At 42.8% G+C, this 27,903-nt stretch overlaps 1 protein-coding gene across 1 annotated transcript in view; it reads left to right on the forward strand.

Annotated features, from left to right (window-relative positions):
* The window catches only part of BMPER (BMP binding endothelial regulator), a gene marked incomplete at both ends in the record, with an annotated part of 147,976 nt that overhangs the window by 33,045 nt on the left and 87,028 nt on the right, over nucleotides 1-27,903 (forward strand). The window contains 3 exons of the mRNA XM_082327696.1: nucleotides 2,913-2,995; nucleotides 4,492-4,582; nucleotides 5,401-5,483. Of these exons, the coding sequence (XP_082183822.1) occupies nucleotides 2,913-2,995; nucleotides 4,492-4,582; nucleotides 5,401-5,483 (257 nt within the window). The remainder of the gene's footprint in view (nucleotides 1-2,912; nucleotides 2,996-4,491; nucleotides 4,583-5,400; nucleotides 5,484-27,903) is intronic.

Below are 27,903 nucleotides of genomic sequence, written 5' to 3' on the forward strand. Positions count from 1 at the left end.
TAGGAAAGTCTGGGTATATGTTTGCAGGTGTCAGCTGAGAGATTTGTACATTGAAAGTGAGGTTCAGAAAAACTAGCTGGTATGTGGGCATGGTTACCTTTTCCTTTTGAAGAGTGAGAGGTGGGTGTAGCTCTGGGGTGTACAAAAGGCAGAGCGTCAGGGCACAACTCTGGTCAGGGACAGGTTAAAATCTCACCCGGAGATTGTAAAGCACTTCCTTTCTTGCCCTGTCTTCGGTTTGCCTGACCTTCAGCCTTTCCCCAGCTCTCGCCAAGCCTGCCTGTGTTACTGGCTAACTCGCCCTTTCCTTTGTGCTGCTTTCTTCCACTGAGCATCTGATGAAATCCAGCTCCCACCGTGCCTCACATTGGTGCTTTCACAATGCTGGTCCGACTCCCTTATTCAACCTGCTGTCCTGTGCCAAAGCTCGGGAGCAGTCTTAGTGTCTCCAATGCTTCTGCAGACTTTTCCATCCTGGTCTCCATTTCTAAATTTCTCTTTTGCTACCTGCAAGCTCTCCCTGCCGTAGTTACTTCTGGTATGCCATCCACCTTCACACCTTCACGCTTTCTCGACCAGACTAAACCTTGAACTGAAAATTTCAGTTTAATATGCACATCTGTACATGCAGATTAGCCCAGGGTCATTAGCTTTCTTACCGAGAAAACATTTTAAATTAAAGAACATAATTGGTGAGCAAATATGCAAGGTATTTTGCAGTTGTTAGTTTCCAACCTGGCCCTTGATTCTGCACAGTTTTGAGGACACTGGACCCATCTGGTAAAACACATACACGGATATTTAACAGCACAGCTTGTTCCATCTTGAGTGTCTAGCGTGCATGTAAACTCTTTCTCAGACTGGGACCAGTATGCCAGCATTGCTTGGACTTCTGCAACTTGAGGATACTAAAATGCATTGAACGGGCTCTGCTATTTATCAGGGTTTGCAATGGGCAGTATGTGAGACTGTGCTACAAGATTAGGTTGGTGTTTTTTGGAATGGGACTTCAAAATGCATAAGAGGAGTATACGGCTTCACGTTCCTCTTTTGACGTGTTGGCCTGCATGTATGAGAGCTCATGCAGAACTTTATTAATATGCTGAAAGTCTGAACACCTCTTTATTACTCAAAGTCACTTCATAGGGGCTTTGCTACTCAAAAAATATGAGATTCAGATGTATACTTTGTACCTTTTAATATTTATCAAAGATTAAATTATCGCAGCCAGCTCTTAGACTACTGATCAACTCTTTTAAAAACATACCTGTTTCAGCTCAGGTAAGTGAAATGGCCACAGCATCTGCAGATTTCTCCTGTGTTGATCTGTGCTTAGCCTGGAAAAATGCCTGAGTACTACAGATCCTGAAGTAGAAGTCTTCTGTTGTTTAAGATCTTCACTGGAGGCAGTTAACACATTTGTAAAGGATCTCTATATATCAGGTTTTCTTTAAATTTGGAGTTGAATACAAAATGATTCTGTGGGTATTTTAAGTTTCTCAGCAGTTTGGAGCTGTGACCCTCAAGTTTTCTTATACAGTGTGCTCAGATTTACTGGTGTAGGGCTGATAACTTACCTTTATTTTCAGAAGGGCATAAAACGTAGCCTGAAGCAGTTCAGGACAGTGCACCCTGCACAGCAGAGAATGACTTAGAGTAGCTGCTGAGGTGGGGTGTGGAAAGAGAATGGTGCCGTCGGCATCGTTTGACTGATTGTAGTTTTGTGCTTGGTGACTCTGTATATGTCTGAGTTTCAAAGTCTCTGGCAGGACTCCTGTTGGTTTCGTGGGCTCTTTGATCAAGCCTATTTTGAATAAAATAGACTAGGAAAAATCCCTCAGAGCAGTAAATGGAAAATAATGGGCATTTTTCCTGCAGAAAATGGGGTATGTGTTGCTTTCAAAAAATTTTTTTCAGAAACACTTTGGCTCTCCAAAGAATTAATTTTTAATTGAAACAATTTTGAATTAATAAACTGACTCTTTTAAAACAAATATTTTATTTCCACTTAATATGTCTTTTCTAGTTTTGCTTTTCTGGTGAGATATTTTATTCTTTTCTTTGTGTTCCTTTTTGGTTTTCCCTTTTGCAAAGTACCAGAAAACAGTGAGAGTGGGGAGGAAACTAGTAAGAACATGTAATAAAAAATGTGAAAATTAATGTTTTTTTTTTCCAAACAACTCAATGAAACTTTGTCTTGCACAAAAAATGCTTGCTGATCCTGCACACAGGCAAACCAACCTATTTTCTGTTAACAAAGTTGTCATATAATGCACAAAGATACATAAAGCCAAACCCTGTGGGACTCCAAAATGTCCTCACTCAGAGTTTCACCACCCACAGAGAAGAGCCTGATGGCTTTTAGTGTATGTGGATGTTGATCCCTTCTGTCATGAAAGTGAAAAAAGTATAAAGAAAGGGTAGCTCTGCCAATGTCAGTGCATCCACGCTGAGCTGCATTGGCTGAAGAGCTCTCCCAGGGGTTTTGGTTAATGGATGAGGATAGCACAGCCGGACTGGATGATGAACATTTCCAGCTCTTAGCCTCTCTCCTCCCTCTCCCCCCTGCCCTCCAGTGCATGGGTGGCTTGGCAGCTCCTGAATGAACAGCAGAATAGCCACTGACATCCATTTTTAGGTAAATTGTCACTGATTTTGGTTTGTCTTGAACGGTCATATTTTATAAGGAGTTCAGCCAGTCATGCACCAGGAGCAGAGATCTGAGGCAGAGGTTGCTTCCAGCCCTCCCAGGGCATGATGCCTCTTGTCAGTCCCAGCTCTCAGCTCTACTTCTGTTAATCCAGCAGAGAGGATGGGTTGCATTTAGGATGCTGCTCTGTGATCCTCATCAGCAGCCTCCCACAGGATGATTGTGTTCAGCCTAACTGACGTGCTTCTGTCTCTTCCTCCAGACTGCAGTTTCGGAGGAAATACATACAACAGCTCTATGAAATGGCACCTCCCTAGCAATCCCTGTGTGACATACCAGTGCCAGGTAAGGATGTCATCAGCATCGTAGTAATTGAGTCATGAGCTTTTCCCATGAAATTCCAAGCCTTTTTTATCCAATCCAAATAACCTGAAATATTTTATACCCAAAGCACAATAAGGAATTTGTGTTTAAAATAGTTTAAATCCACTCAGATGTGGCCAGCTATAACCAAACATTCAGAAGGATAGGTTTAATATGACTTGAGTACCCAAACGCTGCTGAAGGAGAGATATGAAGCCCTGCTGTTTCCTGCTGTCTTGACCTTGAAATAAGTCCTCATTTTTCAGCATGCTAAGCCTTTTCTGAGATACAAATTATTATTTTAGTAATTGGACACTTTTGTGTGTATGTGTCCATGGGTTTTACCTGGGATGTTCTTTAAGAGAAACCAAATCTTTTTTTCCTGGGCTCCTGTGCTGTTAACACAGTGGTATTTTTGGTAGATTATCTATCTGCAATCCTAACATTTGCAAGATTGTCCATTTTCAGGCACAAAACAAGTAATTATGTCATTTTAGTTTGTCTGTGAATAGATCTGCAATTTTTGCTGATAATTTGATCCAGTTTTAATAATAACACTCAGGCAGCTACTAAGAATTGCCACTGTTGGAAAGAAGAGAGATGAGTAAGTATGAAGAGCTTCCTCAAATAGGAGAAAAGTGTTTCAAGAGTTTTCTCTTTTTCTGTGGTACTTCCGCTCTACAAAACGCACCCATGTTTTTAAAGACAAGTGCACTGGGAAGAATGAAGTTGGATCAGCAGTATTCTGTATCCTTGCACTTCATGAAAAGATATTTGCAGATTGAATTTAGATACTCTGATCACTACTACCTACATGAAATGAGTAATTCTTTATTGCCTGTTTCAGCGTCTAAATGCAAAACTAGACCCACACATTTAAAAAACAGGTTTCCTTTGCCTCCAACTGCAAAGTTGCAAGCAGCAAAAAAAGCAGCAGCCTTTTGTGCACAAATCCTCACACCCAGATTTGTTCAGGAGGACTCTTGACTTCTTGAACAAGAAGTACAGGAAATGTTAATTTACTAATACTTATCAGCTGAAGCATCAAAGATAAGCGTCTCCCCTCTACAGAACAAGATGCTTTTATCTGCTTTCTAAGTCTTTTTTCCTCCAAGGGGAGAGGGACGAGAATGCCTTGTGTCTGGCCTGTTTTCACCAGAGCTGCATGGCAGATTACTGAGGCTAAGGATTCCTGATAAAGCAGGATTCTTTTTCCTAAGAAGGTGCTTGGTTTCTTACCTGATGCATTTTAAGGCAAATCCTGTGTCTGGAGTCAGGGAGACTCAAGTGGATCTTTTGACTGTGGATTAACCTGAATCCTGATACCAGGCAGCAGGTACAGGAAGAAAAGAGGTTTTGAAATCCAGTGCTGTGCAGCATGTGCCATGCTTTAATTGTACTGCTAGTAATTGTGGATTTTTCTTGTTAAAGCAACCACAATGCTAACAATGAAAATGTCTGATCTGCTTCTTTTTCAGGAAGGAGTGGTAGTTGAGTCGGAGGTACAGTGTGTTGTTCATTGCAAAAACCCTTCCAAACTCTTGGGAATGTGTTGTCCTGTGTGTCCAGGTGAGATTTCATGGGAAGATGCTGTTCCACATGTGCAACTGTATTTCTAATGATAACCAACATTTTCTGGGAGGTTGCCTCTAACTTCTACGTTATACTTGACAAGTTACTAAAACGTGGGCCAGTGGCTCGCAATGCACTAAATGACACAAGAGCATGCTTAATATTTTTAGTAGAGGACATGCAGACTGGGGGATGCATAGGCAATAGCCTGTAGCAATAGCCACATATGTATTTACGTTGTTCCTCAGAGGGTCTGTCAGCTGGGTTTGCCTCGCTGATGACTGGGATTTTGTTAGGAGGGGAAGTATAAGAGTAATCCTAAAAGAGGAGACTCACTTTTCGAAGGGGAGTGGGAATGGGTTGCATTTGTGAAGCACGGTGGCAGATTAACCTGGTTTTATGGGCTAATATAATTTTAACAGAGGTTTTGTATGTAACCACTGCTTCAGTTGTGATATAATGGGTTTATTACATTCTAATTTGTTATAATTTCTGCCAAAGTCTAATATAAACTCAGGGAGTAAGTACAAGTAGTAAAAAGCAAACAGCTTAGAAAAGTGTTTCAAAGCCACTATTAATCAAAGATCTGACTTAGCCTTAACTTCATTAGTGCAAATTTATCTGCTCTAGAAGGATGCTTTCTTTCCCTCAAAAGATATTTGGGGGTTCTCAAGGCCTTTGTAAAGGCTTCTGAAGTGATTTGTAACAGAGACGGTGGTACGATTTACTTTTCATATTGTCCTATGGTGGGGTGTATTATAGGGAAAAGGCAGCATGCTATCCTGAGCTAAACTTATTCAAATGCTGTTTTCCAGGTTGTATATTTGAAGGGAGACATTACAATGAAGGAGAAGAATTTAGGCCTGAAGGAAATAAATGTACCAAGTGCTCTTGTATTGTAAGTATTTGCCTTTTGGCATTGTATCTCCCTGTATGAACTTCAAAAGGCAAGTTGTTATTGCCATAACAAAGCAAAAAATATAAGGAATTCAACACTATTATGCATTCTTCTCTTGGAGTTCAAGTTTCTATTGAAGATTTTACTGCACTAATACATTGTATCGCTTGTATTCTCTGTTTATTGTCATTTTTGTGACCTCACACTGCACAGATAGTTGGGAGAGGCTCGATGTGTTAAATTAATGATGGTTTTTTTTGTGATGGGATCATGCAGGAGGAGACAGAAAGCTGTTGGGGTTTCATCTATTGATCAACATTTATTAGATGTTTCCTTAAACTTATCGTTCACAAGGATTCTTCTCAGCTGTCCGTGGCAAGGGCCTTTGCTCTGAATTACGAAGTGAAAGGATGAGGGTAGACTCCTTAGGCTGTCCCAGGTGGATTTTGGCTTGATGCTTAATGAAAAGGTCATATCCTGGATTTTATCCTTCACTAGAAACAGTAGTGAGGAAGAGAGCAAGTAATAATTGCATCCTTTGGGTAATGAGCACAGGCTTCTCTTTCACTTCCATTAAGTTACAAGATAATGCCGTATGAGCTGGGGCAGATAACTTTGACTGCATTGATGTGATCTGAGAGACCAGTAATATGCAAAATTCAAATCACTGCTTTTGTTGCAATCTGTGGGCTGATTATCACCAGAAAATGCAAGACTGGGGAACTTTACATTTCAGTAGAATGACAAGAGTTTTGTCCTTACCAGGCACAGCTCTCCTGCATCATGAAAACAAAATAAAAAAGGGAGGAGAGAAGGGTAGAATTAAAAAATTAATATGTATTTGTACATAGACACACACACACATTTAATGAAGCTGCTGCAGAGAACTATTTTGCAGGAAAAAATTCTGGTAATCTGCAAAATTAATTTACACTAAGTTATCACTGCTACTGTGGAGGATTAGGCTGCTCAGGTGTTTATTTTTTTGGGGGGGTGGGGTGGGTTGTTCTTTTTTTAAGTTTTAATCCTGTAATAATTGAAGTATGCTGTCACACATATCAAAGTGATATACGCCCTGGGCTCCTGCACTGCTGAATGCGTTCTGTCCCAGGCTGAGGAACGTTGCTCCCTCTGTACTCGATGGGTCCCCCTCTCACTTTGGCTTCAGCTGTAAAGCAGTAGCTTTACACTCTGGATTTCCTTAGTCATGTTCCTCAGGAGAAGGCAGATCTGAATGGTTGAGAAGTCTGTGGAGACACGCTTGAGTCTTTACAGGCTGTGCTTTGCTCTTTCCTAAGTGATGTACAGATATTGCCTATTGCCCTGGAGAAGAGCGTGTGTGTGTGTGTGTGTCTCTGTCTGGGGGAGAAAAGATGAAGAAATACAGGGTAGATAGGGTCAGACCTGAGGGTCTTTCCTTGATGGTTACCAGTCTCAGGTACGTTAGAGGAGGAAACACATCAGCTACTGATAGTAAGAGATTTAAAGCCTCAAGCAAGAGGCTTAAAGATCCCTTCCAAGAAAGGCAGTCTGACAGTTTTGGATGTTAATGACACCTGTATAAAATGTCCCAGCTCTAATTCTGAATCTTGACGACAGCAAAAGAAATGCCATCTGTGTGCAAGCTGCACCTGACCTTCCTTCCCTCTCTCTGCAATGCCTTTTTTTACTGCTTCTTGCCTGTTTCCTTCAGAATTCGGGCCCATGCTAATTTCTGTGTAATTTAAATTGGAAACAAATAATGGGGGCATCCTCAGGGCTGTGACAGTGGTTTGCTGCCTGCTTTACATCCATTCCCTTTGGGGAATGAGTCCCCGGTGAATCTCTTATCTAAGCAGTTGGTGGATGTCTTCTTTAAAGATACCTATCTAGTCATGCGATGTGATGGGAACAGGCTTGTGTGTGATGTGCTGTAACTTGTGCAGGCTTTAAGAGATGAAAAGTAGCTTCTCACCCCAAATTAGATTTTTCTGGGATTTGAGATTGTAACTATTTAGCCAGGTTTTTTTTTGAAACGTGGCAGAGGAAGTGGCACAAATTATTGTCAAGGTATTTAGGAGGGGGTGGTGGTATAAGGATTCAAGACACCTTCACTTCAGAGTGAATTCTGCATTTTACTTGGGAGCGAGCTTTTCTAACAGTGGATTTTTCTGGACTCCATAGGCCATAAGGAGTGGTCCTTATGGGGGTAGCCGGGGGTAGCTCAGGTTGGGACTGCAGGCAGTGTTGAACAGGAAGAAATTAAGGAGGGATGGCTGGAGTTTGTTTTCCCAGAGAGAGGCAGGGCCGTCCTGCACTCACTAAATGTATTAAAATGAGGAATTAATTACAAAAAAGGAATTTTACAGTTGCAAAATGATGCACTCAAAAGTCAGCAGGCCTGGACTGTGGGGCCCAATCTTTGGAAAGCTCTTTGGTAGTTCAAGTTTGTGGTATTTTCAGCTCAAAGAGGTGCCTACTAGATACTATTGAGCTCCTAAAGAATGTGAAACGGTTGTTAAGATGTTTTTTTGTTGTTTTTTTTTTAACACGCATTGCTTGTGCAAATGAGGACAAAGTGGGGACCTTAGGGGTTGGGAATCCTGTCTCAGCAGAACGGACTGGCCGGTTGCGGGGCTTCCCTCGCACTTCTCAGCCCCAAAGGGTAGGGAAAGCAATGGCACAGCTATGCATGGCCAATTCACTCAGTCCTTACCGGCCACACGCTCAACTTGTTAATATGGTTTCTGGTTAATACCACTTGTGGTTCTAGTTATCATCTATGGAAAGCCGAAACAAACCCACCAAACTCATTTCATGTAGGTCACCAAAACAACCCATTAGCTAATAACTTTTGGGTTGCTACCGAGCCAGACTGCACTCGCAGCAGTGAGGCAGAGATGAAAGGCCCTGTATTCCATTACTGTTCTCCTGAGCAAGCCGCTCCTTGGGGTGACTAAGATTTCTTGCTGAAAATGAAAATGTATCACCTCTCACTCAGTGCATATTGCCTGTCAGGAGTGAACGAGCTGGCTTTTAATGACTCTGTTTCTCTGGGGAGAGGCATTTGTGTAAGAAAGGTGGACGGGATAATAGGGATCTCCTCGCACCCAGGCTGAAACCCAGCTGTCTCGCAATAATTCATCTGTCTGGCCTGTTCCTGCTTTTCGTGATAGGCTAGCGGCCTGTTCTAGAGAAATCTTGGATATTTTCCCTACCATAAGCACCTACTTAAATGAAGGACTGGTTGCTTTAATCAAGTGTTATTTCTCAGATACTACTTTTATGAGGTCGAGAGTGTGTTTCTGCTTGCACAGTGAGAGCACTTGGCTTACATGTTTCCTTTCCTGCAGCCTGCATTAAAATAGTCAGACTGTGATTATCTTAAATGTTTTCATTTTCTCTTTTGATGTAGCACGTTTGGAAAAAAAAAAATAGTGGAGGGGGAAGGAGAGAGAGCCAGGGAGGGAGGAGAGGAGGTTTGGCAGGAAAGTGACCTTGCGTGAGAGCGGTAACCATGGAGAAGCTTATCTTTAAATGGTAGTATCCAAACTTATAACTAACCCCTTTTGACTCACACTGCTGTTACCCAGACCATGGGCGCTGTGCATTTCGGCATGCAAGGCATGCGGCGGTACGAGGCACCACCGTGCTGAGAGCGCGCAGCACTATGGAGACGCCGCAGCCGAGGACCTGTCTTCCTCCACACCCCCGCGGGGAGAAGGGGAACGGACGCGCATGGGAAACGGTTGGAGGCTGGATTATGGCATTGCTGGGATGGCCAAGGGCTGGGAGTGGGAAGAGTCGTGCCATCTGTCCTGCAGGGAGGCACGTTGTGGGGACGACCATTGGCAGGGCGGTCACGCATGTTTTGTCCCCAAGCAGCATTGTTTTTCTTCTTAGCTGCTCTTCCAAAATTATTTGAAGCAAGTGAAACGCAAATGGCTGGAAGCAGAGCACAGGGGTTTGGGGCCCTTGGAGAGCTGAATTTAAAAGCATCCTGCCTCGATCTCCTTTGCATCATTGGGGGCTTCTACACCGCTGCTCAGGCGTGCTCAGAGGGACTCAAGATCATAGAATCGTTAAGGTTGGAAAAGACATCTGAGATCATTGAGTCCAACCGTTAACCTAACTGCCAGGTCATCTCTAAACCATGTCCCTAAGCACCACATCCACAAGGTTTTTTTTCAACACTTCCAGGGACTGTGATTGCACCACTTCCCTGGGCAGTCTGTTCCAATGCCTAACCACTCTCTCTGTGAAGAAATTTTTCCTAATATCTAATCTAAATCTCCCCTGGCACAACTTGAGGCCATTTCCTCTCGTCCTATCGCTTGCTACTTAGCAGAAGAGACCGACCCCCACCTCGCTACAACCTCCTTTCAGGTAGTTGTAGAGAGCGACAAGGTCTCCCCTCAGCTGCCTCTTCTAACTAAACAGCCCCAGCTCCCTCAGCCGCTCCTCATAAGATTTGTCCTCCAGACCCTTCACCAGCTTTGTTGCCCTTCTCTGGACACGCTCCAGCACCTCAATGTCCTTCTTGTAGTGAGGGGCCCAAAACTGAACACAGTAGTCGAGGTGCGGCCTCACCAGTGCTGAGTGCAGGGGCACTATCACCTCCCTGGTCCTGCTGGCCACACTGTCTCTGATACAAGCCAGGATGCCATTGGCCTTCTTGGCCACCTGAGCACACTGCTGGCTCATGTTCAGGCAGCTGTCAACCAACACCCCCAGGTCCTTTTCTGCCAGGCAGCTCTCCAGCCACCCCTCCCCAAGCCTGTAGCGTTGCATGGGGTGGTTGTGACCCGAGCGCAGGACCTGGCACTGAGCCTTGTTGAACCTGAAGATGCACACAGCTCCTGGTCTGCAGGTGTACATGTGGGTCTGTGCAGGAAATGTCGTCACTTATGTTCCTGACTGCTAGGGTGCAAAAACTGCATAATGAAAGTTTTGCACAAAGAAAAGGAAATCGTACCGAGGAAATCTGTTCCTAAATCAATGAGTAACAGGCGTTGCAACTATGATAAGTAATGAGAAACTACATATGTTTGTGTTTTGGACACTGAGGGTGGAATTCATCTTGTCTTGCTCCAGCTGTTCAGAAGTAATGTGTCTGGTCTGAGCTACTTATCTGGGCTCCTCTTCAGTTAATGTAGAGAGAGAGAGATGTGGGATGGATTACTCTCTGCAGATGCCTATCTTCCTCCACTAACTGCAGGGGGAGCCTACCCGGCTCCCTGGCCTCTGAGATGGCTGAAGATAGCTGAGATGGATCCCGCCCCTGCAGTCAGCTGGGTGATAAAGCGCCCTGATACTGCTTTAACGGCTTGGCTTTAACAGATATTGGGACCTGCTGAAATAGGTTCCCACCACAACAGACTGCGGGGGAGGTACTCCAGTCTACTGGGAAACTCTGGGGAACATGCAATTAAATGTGTCCTCAGTGGAGGCTGGTAGTAGAAGCTATGTCCAAATTCAAATTTCCATCCTCAGTGCAGTGCCAAACACTGATCTTCCCAAATTTCCATGTACTCCAGCTGTTTTGATTCAGCTCCAAACTCCAGCAGACACTGTCTGCCCCTGTTTTGGGGTCTAAGAAATGTAGACAAAGAGTTGTAGTCAGGGGTGGAAAAGCAAAGAGTTGGTCTTTTGGTAGGAGGAGTGTTTGCTTTCTCAAAGTTAGCAACATAAGTAGAAGTGCCTGGCTTATGAGTGGATGCAAATGGAGAGCAGTAAGCGTTCAGAAATGGGATATGGAGGGGTGCTCACCGTGTCTCTCTGGGAACCCCCCATAAGCTTGTCTGCAGATTTTTTGCAAGGCTGGAAGGTTTGGTTTTCTGACTAGCCTAATAAAAACACAATATTCCAGGTAGGGGAAGAAGTATGGCTGTACAGTTAGGTGTGGAAGAGCAAGGACTTGGTATATGCTGAACTTCAGCAAGAAAAATAATGCAGCATAGAGACATAGACTGTGTCCTGTTATTTATTCTTTCTTTATCTGATTTTCTTCAGACTTCAAAAAGTATACCCACTTCCATGGGGATTGTACAGTACATGTGCCATGTCTGAAATATTAAATTAACTTAATTTTGGAAATATCAAAGTTAAAAAAAACAGTTTGGATATTTTAAAAAAACAGTTGTTAGAAAACAATGTGAGTTTTTTTTCTTTCTCTCACTGATATGCATAGCCTTTTAAAAATTTTTTTATTTTGCTCAAAAAATGCAAAAATTTTCTCAAAATGTGTATCTTTGAGAAAAAAATTAAAATAATTTTAATAAAAGTTATGGGGTAAAGGTAAAAATAAAATTAATCACAGTTTTTCTGAAATACAAGTAAACTCTGGAATAGCAATGCAAGTGAGCATAATTCAGTGTAATTATTTGGTGTAAATGATGCATATTCATAAGCACTTCAAATCTCAGACTTTAGAAAGCATCTTTCTGTGGCAAGGTCTCATTTTCTTCCTCTGTGGATATTTGAATTTCATCCTACATCTCTCCTACCTGCAGAGCTTCCTAGCTCATCTAGTCCAAGTGTGTTCCCAGGTCAGGCTGCAGAAACCTTTCATCATACTTTTAATTTTGGTGAGGATTGAAGGAGTCTTTCTGTGCAGCAAGAGACTGTGCCCAGTTTGGGCACATTTCTAGGGGAGCAGAGGTATTGAGCAGCTTCCTGAAGATCTAGGTGACTCTTTAAGGATCATAAGCTGGGAACAGGCAGCATCTTTCTCATATCCCTTTCTTCTTCAGAGCCCTTTGCTCAACCCTTCTGCTCTTCAGGATGCAGTTCAAATTTACCTTCCGTGCTTCAGCATGGTCCATGCTCCTCGGGCTGTGCAGTCAGGGAGGTTACCTCCAGCTGTTCTTCTCCCTTCTCCATCATTTTACACAGGTAGCACTACCCTGTTGTTGTTATTTCTGAGATGGCATCTATGGCCACCAGTCAAAGATGAGTGCCCATTGTGCTTTATATCATAAGGACATGTGTTCCTGTCCCTGAGAGAAGAGAATGTGGGAGAAAAATATGAAGAAAGATAAAAGGGTGATTTGGCAGATTTCTGTGGGGATTTTTTCCTGCTGGAAATGCTGAGCAGTTGGAGGAAGGAGCTCTGCCTTTATAAGGCTCTTGTTTAGACAAAGACTCTTTCCAGTTTGATGATCCAAGATGGTATTGCAATAATTAATGGATTAATTGATATGAAAAGCCATGAAAAATTTAAAACTTCCTGGGTACCCAAAGGGCCTAAGTAGATGCTGATTAACAAGCCCCTGCAACTGTGCATTGCATGAACAACCTCTTGCAGTACAGAGAAAAAGTGTCCGGGACTTCTTATCATTTAAAGGAAATGAATGAACAGAGCAGCCATCATTTTATGCTTGTAAAGCACATAAAGAAAAAAATAACGCAGGTTGACCACTTTAAAATGTTGATAATAAATGCTTATACCTCAATTGTAGGTTGCTGTAGTTCTTGAGAGCAAAGGAACACAGCTTATGTTGTCAGGTATCTGTCCCCTGTCTTGTTAAACTTTTCCTAATTAACAAGCTGAGATTGATTGTTCTTATTGACAAAGAAGAATTAAGTACATAGAGCTTTAACAATAAAGGAGAGCTGTTAACAGGCAGCCTCTGATGAGGGGACTATTTTTTATTGGCATTGGGCTGCAATGAAGACTGCAAACATCTCTGCTATAACTCACTCCTTGCAAAGGCAAGAAACTATTATCTTGGAAGGAAAACAAAGCAATAAGATGGCAGAAAAAAAAGAACCTGGTTAAAGTAAGCAAACAAACAAACAAAAAAAGAACCTGCTGGCCAGCAGGGGATGAAAGGGTTGCACGTGGTTTCAGAAGTGCCCAGTGAAGACAAAGGTTTTATGTGAGACGGCTGTAGCACTTCTTGTAAGTGGCTTCAAATGGGAATGCGTGTGGCATCTCGTGGGAACGCTTGTGTGCAGAATTGATTTGGGTCTAAAAGATTCCCACAAGTTGTGGTAGGAAGCAGTAAAAGCAATAGCTTGTCAATTAACAGGACCTTTGTTTGCCACACATTTTATGAAGAGTCCAAGATCCTTCTGGCTGGTGTTACAATGAAGGAAAGGCTGAGAAGAGTAGGAGTGCTTCGCTTTCATGTTTGTCAGCCTTTCAGTTTAAATAAACTTGGATGTCACAGGTTTGGGGGTTGTTATGGGATAACAATAGTTAATGATTTTAAACTTGCACGCAGCCCTTTGTGTCCTGAGACAAGATGTCTTAGTATGCACAATATTGCTAAATGAATTTACACAAGAGGGTTTAATTAACTGCATAACACCTACTTGTTTTCCTTTGTCCAATTTTCAAAAGAAAAAAAAAAAAAGAAAAAAGAAAGAAAAGAATTAAAGATTGGAGGCAATACATTGCTACATGTGGGGCTTCAGGTTTTAGGTTTTTTGCCCTCTCTCAAGTCTGACCTCTGCATCACTTTGGGTACCTTATTCTTTTACTTAATCATACTTTAGGCATTGAATTTGTTCATATTTAATATCTTTTGTAGAAAATGTAAAGTGAAACTTGGGATCATTAAGTTTGAATTGCTGTTGAGATCTAGTGTGATTGCCAAATTCCATCTTGACTTGCTATCAGTCTGCCTAAATTCTCCTTGCTCTTTCCACTGCCTCCTACAGCATTGCTTTTGTTTTCTGCCCTGGAAGCATTTTGTGTTGATAAGGGAGCAAGTTTCCAACCCTGCCTGATAAACTATTCTCCAGCTGGGATATGTGATAAATGAACATTTCTTACAACAAAGCAGTCATATAGAAAGACTCCTTGGATTCCATCAACTTTTTAAGTGTTAATGAACATATTTATTACTTTTTTTTGCCTTATTTAATGATGAGATACGAGCACATTGCATAGTCAAGGGAAGGAAAATGATACCCAGCAAATTGTTTTCAAAATTGTGACAGGCTGTAACTTTTTTATACAACTCATCCTCCTAGGCTGAGAGCAGGATAGGCAGAATAATTCATTGGCTGTCAAAATAGACATGAGAAACAGAAAAGAGAAAAAAAAGTTCTTTGAGACATGACAGTGATTTATTTATTCTGCCTTTAACCTGTCAGAAATAAACTTTGACTAGGAGCCAAACTATCATAACATCTTTGGCACTCTGCTGTGGGTATATCAATCTGAAGGAAAGATGCAGAAATCCTTGCGGGCAACTTGGGGTTAGAGTCAGCAGTGGGACGTAAGCCCCCAGCTTCCACCATAGGTGCTTAAATATGAAAGGTGAGTCCTTAAAAATGCTTTCTAACTCTAGTGATATAAATTGCCTGGATGTCTTAACTTTCTTCCAGGAAGTCCCGCTCCCACGGTACCTAACTTCTGTCCTGTTCATGACTAGAACACCATTAAACTTGACAATCCCAAGCTTCATTGAAAACCCAAGAAGTTTTCAGCTCTCTGCCAGAAGCTTTGTAACGAAGCATTGAGATTTTTCTACAGAAAGCAGATGGGGGTTGTTGGGTTTTGTGCTGTTTTTTTTTTTTTTTTTTTTTTTTTTTTTTAAACTGGAGTTTAGCAGCGTTACTCAATATTTTGTGCTAAAATCATTGAAATGGTAATTTCTTTATCCCCCTACTTGGGTGTCAGAGCCAATGCAATTGAAAGTGCAAAGTCCAGATTTCCAGCAGACTCAGATCTGATGTTTGAGGCATCTGAGCCCAAAAGGATTTGAGTAGCTTGCATGCTTTGTGTGGTTTCTCTTCCCTTTTTTTCTTTTCTTTCTCCAGAACCATGAGTTTTCTGAGAGTAGGACAGAAGCTAAGGTACCCTTGCCAATAGTACCTTTCTTCACAGGAAAAAACAGAGCTGGCCTCAGCTCTGAGAGCGTAACAACGAGGAGAGTCTTGCTCCTTTTACCATCCTCTGTGTTGCACCCAAATATTCAACATGCTGAACAAAAATTTGAAAATGAGACAATGTATGTGAAAATAATTAATTCCAAGATGTCTAAGGATATTGTGTTTTTCAGCACTCAGTCTGCTCTCTGCCCCCTCTCCTAGTTGCAGCGTAACTTTCCTTCTCCTGAATGCAGCTGAATAGCAATTCTTCCTAGCAATCTCAGTTGCTGATGCACTATTAATTCTTTCAGCAGCCAGCTGAACTGCCCTGCTCCCTGTCTTTGAGGTCAGTTTTTTTAATTCCCCAAGGTTCCTGCAATTACCATTCCTTCCCCATCTAGGTTTTTTACTGCTGCACTTAAGCAAGTATGGGTATGCACATGTCTGGGACCATACAGGGAGGGAAAATCCTATAACTTCTACTATCCACTGCTCTTTGTAATTGACATGCACATGTAAAATCTCTTATCAGTAGTACTTTCACAGCATCTGCTACTCTGACTTTGTCTTTTTTGACTGTGAACCTGATTCTAACACTGAGCATTTTTTAAAGTAGCTAAATGGGAATAGGGCCCATAAAAGCTGACACCTGGTGGAAACCAAGCCAGGGAGGCATTTTCGTTCCCTGTGGTGTTGTTACATTCCTCGTGGTCAGCAGTAATAGCTCTGCCTCCTGAAGTATGGGCTGTGGGGTTTTACGCTGTGTTCAAATGGGCATTGCTTGAAGCTTTAGCGTTTATGGTGTTTGGAGGACACATTCTTGCTTCCTGAGTATTCAGTGCAGCAGAGGTAACAGCAAGCAATTATATAAAATGAGGAGTAAGTTACAGGCTAATTTGAGGGCCGAGGGGGATGGAGGGAGAAGCAGCATGCTTGTACATCAACAGAAATCTTGTCAGCTTGTGTAGCACGTTTGCTGTTGTTCCCCAAGACTGTTATTGCCGTATTTCTCTGAGTCAGATAAGAGGCTAATAAGGATGCTATTAATACAGCTGATGACCAAAAGTACTTTTTGCAGTTTTAATAATGAGTGCCTGTCTGTATTTCTATTTCTAAATATCTTATCTGGCTGCCTCTCATTACTATCAGTCTCTGGGAAATCCCTTATCTCAGACTTCCTTCAAACTTACGGAAAGAGAAGGTGGCAAAGTTCCCAAAGTAGACTTGGATTTTGCTTGCTTTTTCCATGATACTGCTTTTCAGACTTTAGTCAGTAGCCCGGTATACCCTGATTATAATAATTTTTTGATTCCTGTCTGACATTTCATGTAGGGAAATGGGTTTCAAACAGAGAGGATGTTCCCTTCTCAGGATGTGACACGGTTTAGTGGAGGGGAGCCAAGTCGTGCTTAGGGAATAATTTTTTCCTTCATGATGTAGTGATTGCAAAACAACGTGTAAAGCGCATGGTGCTCCAAGGGGAGCAAGCAGGGCTCAGACTCACTGGGACCCTGGAGCTGCTACAGCAAGGGAAGGTGCCAGCTTGCCCATGAAAACCCAGGGGTATCCAGATGGTACAGAGATAAAAATCTGCAATTTCCAGCTCCCCACAAATTCCTTCATCTCTCCTTCATTTTGAACTCTATCTTTTTCTAAATACTTATGTTTATTAAAGTGGGGAAGCATGCATAAGATGTGTCCTGGAGGTGGGCAGATGAAAGCAAAGGCAAAAAAGAATTCATAATTTCTGGTGTATGGGATTTATACAGTATTTGTGATCTTGCAAGCAAAGTAAACTAGTCATACTGGGAGTAGGAGCTTAAAGTCAATATCACAAAAATAATTTCTAAAATCTCATTTGAAATTCATATCAGCTTTTATCAGATGGAAGATTTTCTCCTAGGGATGACACTTGCCCATGGAAGGAAAACTAAAATAAAATGTAGCATACCACACATGCCCAGTCAGAATAGCCTGAAATATTCATATCTATAATGCCAACAAGCATATTTGTGGTTCAACTACAGAATAAATAACAATATTATTAATTAAAAATTATTTAAGCACACAATCTCTGGGTAGTGTATAATACTGAATTTATTAAACTCTGCTTCCCCATTTCCCCAATGCTGAACAGTAATTTGGATAAAATTTAGTCTTCTACAATAGCTTGCAAAATTATCAGTTTAATAAATCAGAATCAATACTTTGAAAATGTGTAGGAGTGTGACAATTTGTCTTCAACAGCTGGAACACCAGAATGAGGACCTGTCAGCCCTGTGAAATATTATCAAGATGTTTTTCTCCAGTCTGATGACAGAAATGATTTTTTTTTTTTTTTTTTTTGAGGACTCAGGGTTTCAACATTTCAGTGCAGAAAGGAAAGCACTGAAAAGAAACAGGATGGAAATTTTCAAACATGGTAGCTTATGATTGTGCTCTTAGTTTTGGCTTTCAGTTCCAAAATCTAAATGGCCTCAAAAAGACAGTGCTGAATACCACCACCTCATACTCGAGTGAATAAATCTTAACAGCACTGGCTTTGAAACCCTGGCTCTAGGGAAGAAGTTTGTTGTAGCACTTTTAAACCCGATTTCATTTAGGCTCGAGGTCTCCTCCTTTTATCTGAATTAAACAATGCTGCACTTAAAAGGTTACAAATATTAAAATGAATGTGGTTTTCTATGATAAAATTGAGATAATTTTGTTCGTAAAAATGGAATCTGGGAGCTGGGTTGGGTGGTATAAAAATGAGAAACTAATTATGTCCACTGCATAATTTTATCACCTATTGCTAGAGTGCTGTCAAAACAGCAGACTGCTGTCTTTGGAGATTGCTATATGCTATCTCTAAATTTTGCAAAACAAAGTTGTTTTTCATATAATCCCGCACAACCCATGGTTTCCTGATTTAATTAGGTTCGTTTCAGTGGTGTTAACTCAGGGATAGATTGAGTCCTGCATTTGTAACTTACTGTTTTGATACTCAAAAGCAAACACTGGCAAACTTTACAGTAACATCTTGCGTAATGCCTAGAGGCCGAATGGAAAATTTAGTCTAAATGGATTGTTTTGCCATATTGCAAAAAAGTAATATGATGGGGGGGGAGAGATGGCTTTTTTTTTTTTTTAAAAAAAACTGGAACATTCCCAGAGAAATGGAAAAAGTTGAGTGTGCGTGGGTACCTCTATATGCATATGTGTGCGTACGTGCGTATATGTGATTTTGCGTGTGCGCTGGTGCATGCGTGTATTTGTGCGCATGACTGCTTATGTGCTTGTGTGTGCGTGCGCTTAGGGCTGTGCGTCCCTCGATGTCCTTCTCTGCGTGGCCCCGGGTGTCTGTCTGTCCCCCGGGTGTCTGTCCCCTGGGTGTCCCCACGCACCCCCGTGGGTGGGTGCGCGCCCCCGCCCCGCCGCCAGGCGGCGCTGCCGGGCGCGTCCCCGCCGGGCGGGCGCGAGCTCTGCGCTGTTGCCCAGCGCCACCTGGCGGCGGCGGCGGGGAGCGCTCCTGCCGGAGGCGCGGGGGTGAGGGCGGCCTAGTCTGGCGTCACGGCCCTTTTTAACCGGTCACTTTAAAAACAATATGAAAATAGGTTTGCAATTGCAGATTTTTTTTTTTTTTTTTTAAGACCTGGAGCCATAAAGTGAGAAGACAGCCAGAGAGCTAAAACTTCTTCAGTGAAGAATGAATTGTTAAAATGGCTGGCCGTCCTAACGTCGGGATTTGGCAGGGTTACCTCAGCAGCGCCTCGGGGGGGCTCAGCCCTGGTCAAGCCTTGTGAGGAGAGGTGTTGCACCAAAGCGCGCGCAAGAGCCATCGTCAAAAAGCAGGCAGGCAAGCGGGAGGGGAAACGGCCGCCGAATTATCCCCGGTCCTGCTGGAGCTGCTCGCGGGGCAGCGTTGGGCCGCGTGGGGAGGCTTAGCCTCGCCGGCCACCGAGCCCCGCCGAAGGGTGTTTGCTCGCCTGTTTTCAGCGGCACATGGGGCTGCAGAAAGTGAAATTTAGTTCGGAGTGATACGAAAGGAGAAATTACCCCAAGTGGAGATAACTGTACCAGTAGAATGGCGCTGTGAAGTGTTACAAACGGCCTGAGGGGCTGTCCCCAAGTTCAGAACCTCCTAAGCAGAGAAATGGCCAAAAACTAAACAGACAATTAATCTCAGTAACAGACATTTAATGAGAACCATATTCGGAGATTCCATCAGCTCTGTTTCTGCATATGGTAAAAACCCAATTTAAGTATAATTTCCTACTACCTGAAAGTGCTTGACTTTTTTTTGTGTTAGAGCTGACTTCCTAGCTGGTGGTGTTACCACGTAGGTGCTTGAGTGATGCCTTTTAATAGTGTTCCTATTCTCTGCTCTCACCTCTCCCCATACTCGTTTCTCTGGTAATGAAACTTGGGCCAGCAGGGTAAAACTTGGATTTGATTTCTGGTGACAGTGCAGTTTTTGAAATAAACTTTTGCATATACAGATTGATAAAAAATTTGCAATACTGGAATGACAGGCATTTATATATGGCTTTTGTGTTTCAGCCTAATTAAAATGATAGGAAAATACAAAGGAAAGAAATCTAAACAGTTGTGCTCCACTGGGGAGTTAAAAAAGGCAGTATTGAGTTGGAGTCCAGTCAGCTGCAAGTGCTAAGTTTGAGTTGTTATTTATTATCAGAATGAAGATAAATGAAATCACCAGTCATTAGCTCACAATGTGTAAAGAGCTCTGAAATGTCTTTGCGCACGCAGCAGACTCCCAAGCGGCTGCTGCAGCTAGCACTGCTCAGCGCAGCCTCTCTGCCTCCTTGCAGCAGTTAACAGGATGCAGTGCCTTTGCTGCAGCGTTATCCACGCTCGACTTACCTTCTCTTCAGCTAATTTGATGTGTAAGGCGTGCCCACGCAGTGAAGCACGTTGACAACAGCATGGGACGAGTGGGTTACCGAGTAGGGTGCTTTGCTTAGGAGGTGGTGGCTGGTCGGTAGCCATAGTCCTGTGTGGGTTAGCTAGTCAGTGTTCATATTGCCACCGAAGTCAGCATGTAGGGGACAAATTTAAGCTGCAACTTTAAGCTTGCTAACGCTTACTCTTTTGCAAGGCTGGGAAGGAAGTAAGGGACTGCAGATGTTTGTAACCATCCTGGTAAACAGAAAATAGGTTATTGGGTGATGGGCCTTCCTCTTTTAGTCCTAAGGGGCAGCAGGGCCAGCAGGCATCTACTCCCCTTGTTCTTTTACACTAGCTCGCAGGAGGATCCACCCCATGAAGTAAATAATTAGGAGGACCTGTGCAAAGTACTATTGTAATTTAGAAGGAAAAGCAATCTATGCCCTAGTAATTCCCATTCACATTTTATTTCCATCATCTCTGAAGGGAAGGGCCTGGAGATGGTATAGTAGACATGTAGAATAAAACGTAGACATTTTATTCTTTTTTCTCTTTTCTTTCTCTCCTTTTCCCTCTAGCAGAGAATGACTTGCTAATCCTGGGAAGAAGCTACCTGCCCTGAGTTGGGGCAACCCTGGCTGCCATGTGCTTGACTTCTCATAGGGAGACGAGGGTTGTTTCCTTTGAGTCATCACTCATTCACTCACAAGTGACTATTTAAAAAGAAATATCTTGGGCTACTTAACCAGTGTCTTTGTGTTCACTAGGGCTTTTACGGACGCCTTTCCATTGTGCCTGTTGTTGCACTAAGCTGTTCAAGTGCTTTGTATATCCGAATCCTCTGCTTGTTCAGACATAAGGATTCGCAGAGGGAGGCAGAAGAAAGGTTCATCTGGGCAAGTGGCTTGTCTCCAGCAGTGGCTATAAGGAGGTGGTAATTTAGTATTCCTCCTAATACAACGTATAAAGTTTTACCACTGTTTTTTCATAAGACTGTAAGAGATGCTTACAGTGAGGCCAGGACTATGCTAATTAAAAAGTATAGTGGAAATATCAATTATAAAACCTTGGGGAGGACAGATTGACTTAATCCCTGCAGCATTACGTAGAGCACCATCACACAGTTACAAGAAGTCAGAGGGAACAAGGAGTTTTAGCTTTGGATATAGTTAGATGATGTGTCACGGGTTTTGCTCTGGGCCTTCCTGCTGCTCTGAGAGGGCACAGTGGAAGGTGGAGGGGTGGAGGCCAGTGCTGTCTCAGGCAGCAGAAGCTACAGAGTCTGTCTTCAGGATGCAGAAGGGGACTGGTTTAATTTGGGAGAAGTGGAAGGTGCCTAAGATATTGGGGCAGCTGAGGGGTGATCAGTTGTTGTTTACTAAAAGCTTAATCATGCATTTGGGTTATTTTTCTTTTTTGTATCTTTACTCCACTACTGCTAGTCTGTGCTTTTAAGTAAACACGCTGTTTTAACCCTTGTTTTCTCTTGCTGACAAGGCTGGTTCTGAGTGATGTGGCACACAGAATCATAGAATCGTTAAGGTTGGAAAAGACCCTTAAGATCATGGAGTCCAACCGTTAACCTAGCACTGCCAAGTCCACCACTAAACCATGTCCTCAAGCACCACGTTTATCCATCTTTTAAATACCTCCAGGGATGGAGACTCAACCACTTCCCTGGGCAGCCTGTTCCAATGCCTGACTACCCTTTTGGTGATGTTTATTGTACAGTGGGACATCCTTTAACTGGGATAATGGGATGCTCTCCATAAGTGCTAGCTCTCCAGTGAGCTACTGCAGGGTAGCCAGAGCAAGGCAGTGTTTGCATCCGCAGCACCTTCTTGGGTCACTTACAGGGCTGACGTTCCAAAAACTAGGAGAGGAAGAAACGTCTTCCAGCCACCAGCAATAACTGAGAAAACTCTGGCATATGGCAGGCTTTGAAAAGCACTTATGGTTTTAAGGAGAGAATGTGACATACAGATGTTAAGCTAGCATTAAATAGCTACAAATGAAAACTGGACAAACATGACAAGTTCTAGGAGTTTGCATCCTGTGAGCAGAGCATTGCATCACGTTGAAGGAAATGTCCTAGCAGATACGCCAGTCGCAAGAGGAACAAGATTAAAAATTATATCTGAATTTTCTTGAGTTTAGCTGTGGATGGTGGAACACATTACTTGTAGCTGTTAAAAATGAGATAAATGTTTTCGTGTTACTTTAGTGATAGCCCTAATGAAGAAGAATTTTGGGAAGTAGGGAAAGATCCATATGACTTCAACTACAGCTATATTCCTGGACTGGTAACACCTTCTCTGGAGAAAATGCGCATGTGGCCAACCAAGTATGAGCTCACCTTCCACTGGGACTGCCCGTCCTGCTTTCTTGAAAAGCATCTGTATGCAGGGCTTATTCGCGGTGCTCTTTCCTTGGTTGTGGCTTGTCCTGTTGGAGACAGAAGAGGAAGCTTGATCTGGCTTCACACCTTATCCTTTCTCCCAACATGAAGGCAGGCAAAGAGCCAGCAGGAGAGCAGCGAAATATATTTCATGCTGGAACACTTAATCTCTATGCGTTTTCCCAAGGAGCGTGGCTTTCCCCTTTTCTTGCACAGTATTTTTGTGATACAGAATGCTGTCCATTAATCTGATATCCTTGTGAACTGTCAAAAATAGAACACTTATGTGAGTTGCAGGATTTATTTACCTTCCCCTAAAACATGGAAAATTCACAAAACACAGGAAATGTATTAAAAGAATGAATCATTATACTGAGGAATTTGGTAAAAGAATGGTTACTTTTTTCCCTGCAGCTCCTCTTGCAATACAGACCATCAAGAGCAATAGCAGAGATGTATTTAGCCAAGTGAGGAAAAAAACAGAGCACAAATGTGTTTATCTTTCTCTGTTGGTAGAAAGCACATCATTTCTGTGTAATTTGCAATAGTGGAAAGGGAATTAGAGGTGCCCTGAGCTGTGCTGTACTGAGCTGGAGAGGAGGCAGAACAGGCAGGAGGCTAACAGGCAGAAGTGCGTTTGCTTGGGAAGCTGAACAGGATTTGACAGAAGTAGTAGTGAAGCAGCCAGAGAGAGAAGTGGCTTCTTGTGTTCTCAGGCAGGAATTCCCTCTCCAGACACAGTTCTTTGAAAACTTTGTTGGCTAGTAAGAGCAAGACAGTCTCTCGCCGATGTTATGAGAATAGGAGAGCCTAAAGACATCACCAGTAGGAATGTGTGAGTTGGAGTAAAATAAGAATTGATTGCACCTTGGAGTGAAATAAACTACTGTGAGAGACAGGCAGCGTTAGCGGTGATTTCATGCTGGGTGAAGCCAGCAGTGCCTGGGAGGCATGAGAACAGGATATTTCCAGACCAGAAAGATTCCTGATAAACGCTGGGTGGTAAGTGTTTCCCTCCCGCCTGACACTGCTCTTGCTGTAGCAATGCTGTAACATGGTTTGCATTCTCGGGCAGGATTGGCATGAGGCTTAAGATCTGCTCTGGGGCTCTGAATTTCCTAAATCTGGAATTCTCCGTGTCTTAACAAACGTCTTTTGACGGTGGTAGCATTTCCTTCTGCATGATGCATGGGTCAGTGCACATGGGGTGTACATGACACTCTTAGCTGGGTCTAAGAGGCTTGCCAAATCCTCAACGGTGCTTCAGAGCAGGCCCCAGACAGTTCATAAACAATGGCTTTGCCTGCGTATGGGAGAGCTGCTTGACAAGTTATTTAATTCCTGGGTGGAAAAAAGTTTAAACATTAAGAACCAAACCATGTGTCATGTTCTTTAGGAAAGAAAGTGGTCTGAGGGAATCACATCGTTATTATCCAACATATATGTAGTACTGGTCATGCTAAAAAGTCAGAGAATATTCTCCTCGGTGCTGTTTCCTCTCATTTTTACTGTGGCTCATTTGCACTAAAACTTGCAATAAAAAAGTTAGGTGTGCTTGACGCTGCAGCATACTCAAGTTAGCTTTGATATCCAAAGCAATCTAGCCGTGGCAACACAGACCATTGCATGGGCTAATTTACACTGTAGACAAACTTAACCACAGCCAAGGTCCTTTCTTAGTGAGGGAGCAGATACTTGTATTGTCCACAGATGAGCCTGTGGGAGAGAGCATTTTCCTTTGCGAAAGGAGACCTGGGCAACAGACAGATATTCACTTTGCCGGCAGCTGTGCTGGTTGAGAAGTTACCAGCCCCAGATGTTCGATATTCCCATCTTGCATACGTTCCTGTCTCCTGAGCTCCGCCAGTGGAAGGGAGCCAGGAAGCACTTGTTAAATGGGCTTCAAGCAAAGTCAGCTGCATAAGCTCAAGCAGCTGATATAGGTGGCTTGACTGCCTGACTGACTGCCTTTGCCTGAAGCTCATGCAACCCTTCTCCTTGGCAAACCTCTGACTATGGGATAGCCTTCAGTTGGCAATGCTTAGATCTGGAAGGCAACCTTCAGCTAGTGGTCTCAGTCACAACTGCCACCCTTATTCACGCTTATCCCTTCCCTTTTGTTGGTCAGGAATGAGGTAAATGTTATTTTAAACCATCTTTATGGTCCTCATGTTTTTGAATTGCTGGAGGCCTTGTTCAGGTAATGAATCTCCCTCAGAGCTCCTCTAACTGATTCCCTGTTTATTAGGCTCCTCTGTAAGATTAAAATTAGGTTCTTGTTTGTTCCTTACTTCCAGCACTCAAAGCAAACCTGGCTTGGAAACCCTAAGCTGTCTGACTGCTGAGTGTGGAGGACCTTGTAATGATGGGGCCTTGGAGGGGCTGGTTTTGCTCGCAGTGTTCTATGTTGTGAATTCTCCACCTGAGTCACATGTGATGCAAACTCAGCTGCGCTCAGCCGCCCCTCGAGCAGAGTGGGTAGCTGCCTCCTGGAAAAGACTGGGCAGAAAGTTACCTGATTCTGGTTCATTGACATAGGCGTTTGGAGGTTCCCAGCAGAAATCTCCTGTGTACAGGGAAAGCATTTTTCTAATTAAACCTATGTATTTCAGCTGCCTCTGTGAAGCTGTGTGGCCATCTTGCCTAATTCGGCTCCTGGGGAACAGGCAGATGAGTGAAAGAAAACAGAGGTCTGGTGTGGCATCATGGTGGGAGGACTCAGCTGGGGCTGGCTTGGGGAGCTGCATGTGGCTCAGTTCCCAGTTGTCCTTTGGCCGAGGAAAGCTCCCCAGGAGCCTACTGTTGAGAGCCCCGCGGCGATACTGCTGCAAGACACACTGCTGCCGCAGGTTGCTCGGGCTCACTGCTGGATGAACAGGTCCATTGGGTCTGCAGTGCAACTGCGTGGCGAGGGAAGACAAACCAAGCAAGGGGATCGCATCTGCGACATGAGATAAAAATAGCAAGTTACAGAAGAAAAATATTTCTGTGGAAAACACAAGTCCCCAAAGATGGGGAGGAAGAGAGAAAAGGCTCATATACTGAGAGAGGGAAAAGGAGAGAATCACGGCATTGTAGTTGGTGTGGAAATAGTGTCATCTTGATGAATCTCAGGTTTTAAGTGTCCACGCAGTGCTAGCACAGCCCTGTGTTTGTGCTTGGGTGGTTGCCTGTTACCAGCAGATGTGACCTGTGTGAGCTTTGCATTGTTCCTGTGTTTCTGTGAGCTGTGCTCTCAGGACTGTGTACAGGAGGCAAAATTTCTCCTTCCAGGTTTGCAGTGGTGAGGATTCTTTATGGCCTTTGGATTTCCAAGAGGGGTCAGAGAAATGAAAGAGTTAATTAGAAATTCTCTTTTCAACTAAGAGAAAAGCAGCAGGGATGAATCAAAGAGGAATTTTTGCCAGTGCCAGAGATTCCTAACAAGGAAGTGCCACACAGGCTGTTCCACAACAGATTCCCAACAGCGTGTCTCAATTCAACTCTTTTCATTTTTAAATTTCAAGTCCAAATAAACATGATTTAGAGAAGAGTTTACTTGGGGTTTTCCATCCTTTCCATTCCATTTATTTCACTTCCATCTGATGAAATGCTCCATATAAAAGAATTATTTTTTTAAACAGTCTTGGTGGATTAGAAACATGGAGAAGTAGAAGTTGCAGATTTCTTTTTGAGCATTACTGGTGGGAGCAAGAAAAGGGAGGAACTGCTGTTTTTCCTTTGAAATTTCACAAGCGAAATGTTGCTTTAAAAACACATTAACTGTTGATTTTATGATGCTCTTGGTTCTTCTGGTTTTTGATGGAGAGGGACTTCTTTTTTTTTGATGGAGAGTAATTCTCTTCAACATATACTACAGGCAAAATTTTTTCCTTGTTTTGCTGCATTTAAAAATAGCTGCAAATATTGGATTTCTCTTTCATTATATGTCACTCTAATACCACTCTGAAACCCTGCTTGTAATTAAAAAGTTTCACTCTGGGGGGAAAACAAAATGCTTTTTCTCTCTCTCTTTTAATGAATTTGCAAAGGAGACAAATCCATGGAAATAACTTCTGTGAAATTCAGCTTTGGTATAAGGAGCTGCTTTTTCACTGTGTGTTGAATTGCCTTTGCTAGAGTGGCATCACCTTATGTTGTGTGCGAATTTGGCCATAAAATCTTACCTGACTGCTCTGTAAAGCTCCTGGACCTTTCTTGAGAAATCCTTGCATTAGGAAATACCCTGTCCGCGGTCTCACTTATACAGTCCGTTGTATCTACATAAGAGTTCTAGTGCTTTTGAAAATCTGAGTTAATTTTTTTTGAGCTTTGCAGTAAAGCTGGAAAGAAGGAATAAAAAAGAAACATAATTCAGACCTGTCTTGACGTAATGAGATTACTACGGAATAGACTGGTTCCTTTAGGATTTGCCAGAAAAAAGAAAAAAAAAAAAAAAAAGCGACAGGGGAAAAAAAGAAAACCCAAATATAGCATCTATCAAGTTAGCTGTGTGTATAAAAATTACACATGAGGAGTCCAGAGTTTGTCTCAGATACAGTAGTTGCCTCATACTCTAGAGTGATAACGTGACTGATCATCCTTCCTTGCTTCCTCTTAGAAAGATGGGGAGAAAAAGAAAAAGAGAGACTAGTGATATATCTTCTGTTGCTAACGCTGATATGTGATCTAAAGGGATTTGAGCCAACTTGGAGAACTCTTTGAAACCAGCAGTAAAATTAATTAAGAAAGTTTGAGAGGGCTACGGATGGAAGGGATAATACAGAGAAGATTTCATTTAGCTTTGAAGAGGAACCCTTCCTAAGCAAGTGTTTCACATTTTAGAGGAGAGCTGGGAGGAGGATGAAATTGCAAAGTAATCCCTTTTTCTTTACATTTATTTTGGTTACTCCAGATTGTTTAAAACAGAAGTGAGTTGAGGGGGGAGGTCTCACGCACACACAAATCATAATGCTGTTATCTAGAGACTGATGCATTTTCTTCTGTGTCTTCACTTAAAAGACAATCCTCCTGCTCCTGGTATATCCACTTTCTTAAATGTCATGGGGAGAGCAGGCAGCATTTTGAGGGATGGTCCCAGTAGGAATTTCTCTTCATCCTTAATTTGCTGCTTCTGTTTCATTTATGTCTGAGGAAGAAACCATGTCATGCCTGTGCCAAAACAAGAGCCTTATGCTACCTCTCCTAGGACACCTCTCTTGCTAATCCAACCTGGAGAATCCTTGGCACACGGAATTTGGTGGCCATCCTCAGCCACTGAAAATGCCTGCTAAACTTCCATTCCGTGAAAGACAAAGTAGACTTATAGGTAGATTTGGTTTGTTTTTC

Source organism: Platalea leucorodia, assembly GCF_965183815.1.
Source record: "Platalea leucorodia genome assembly, chromosome: 1".
Lineage (NCBI taxonomy): Eukaryota > Metazoa > Chordata > Aves > Pelecaniformes > Threskiornithidae > Platalea > Platalea leucorodia.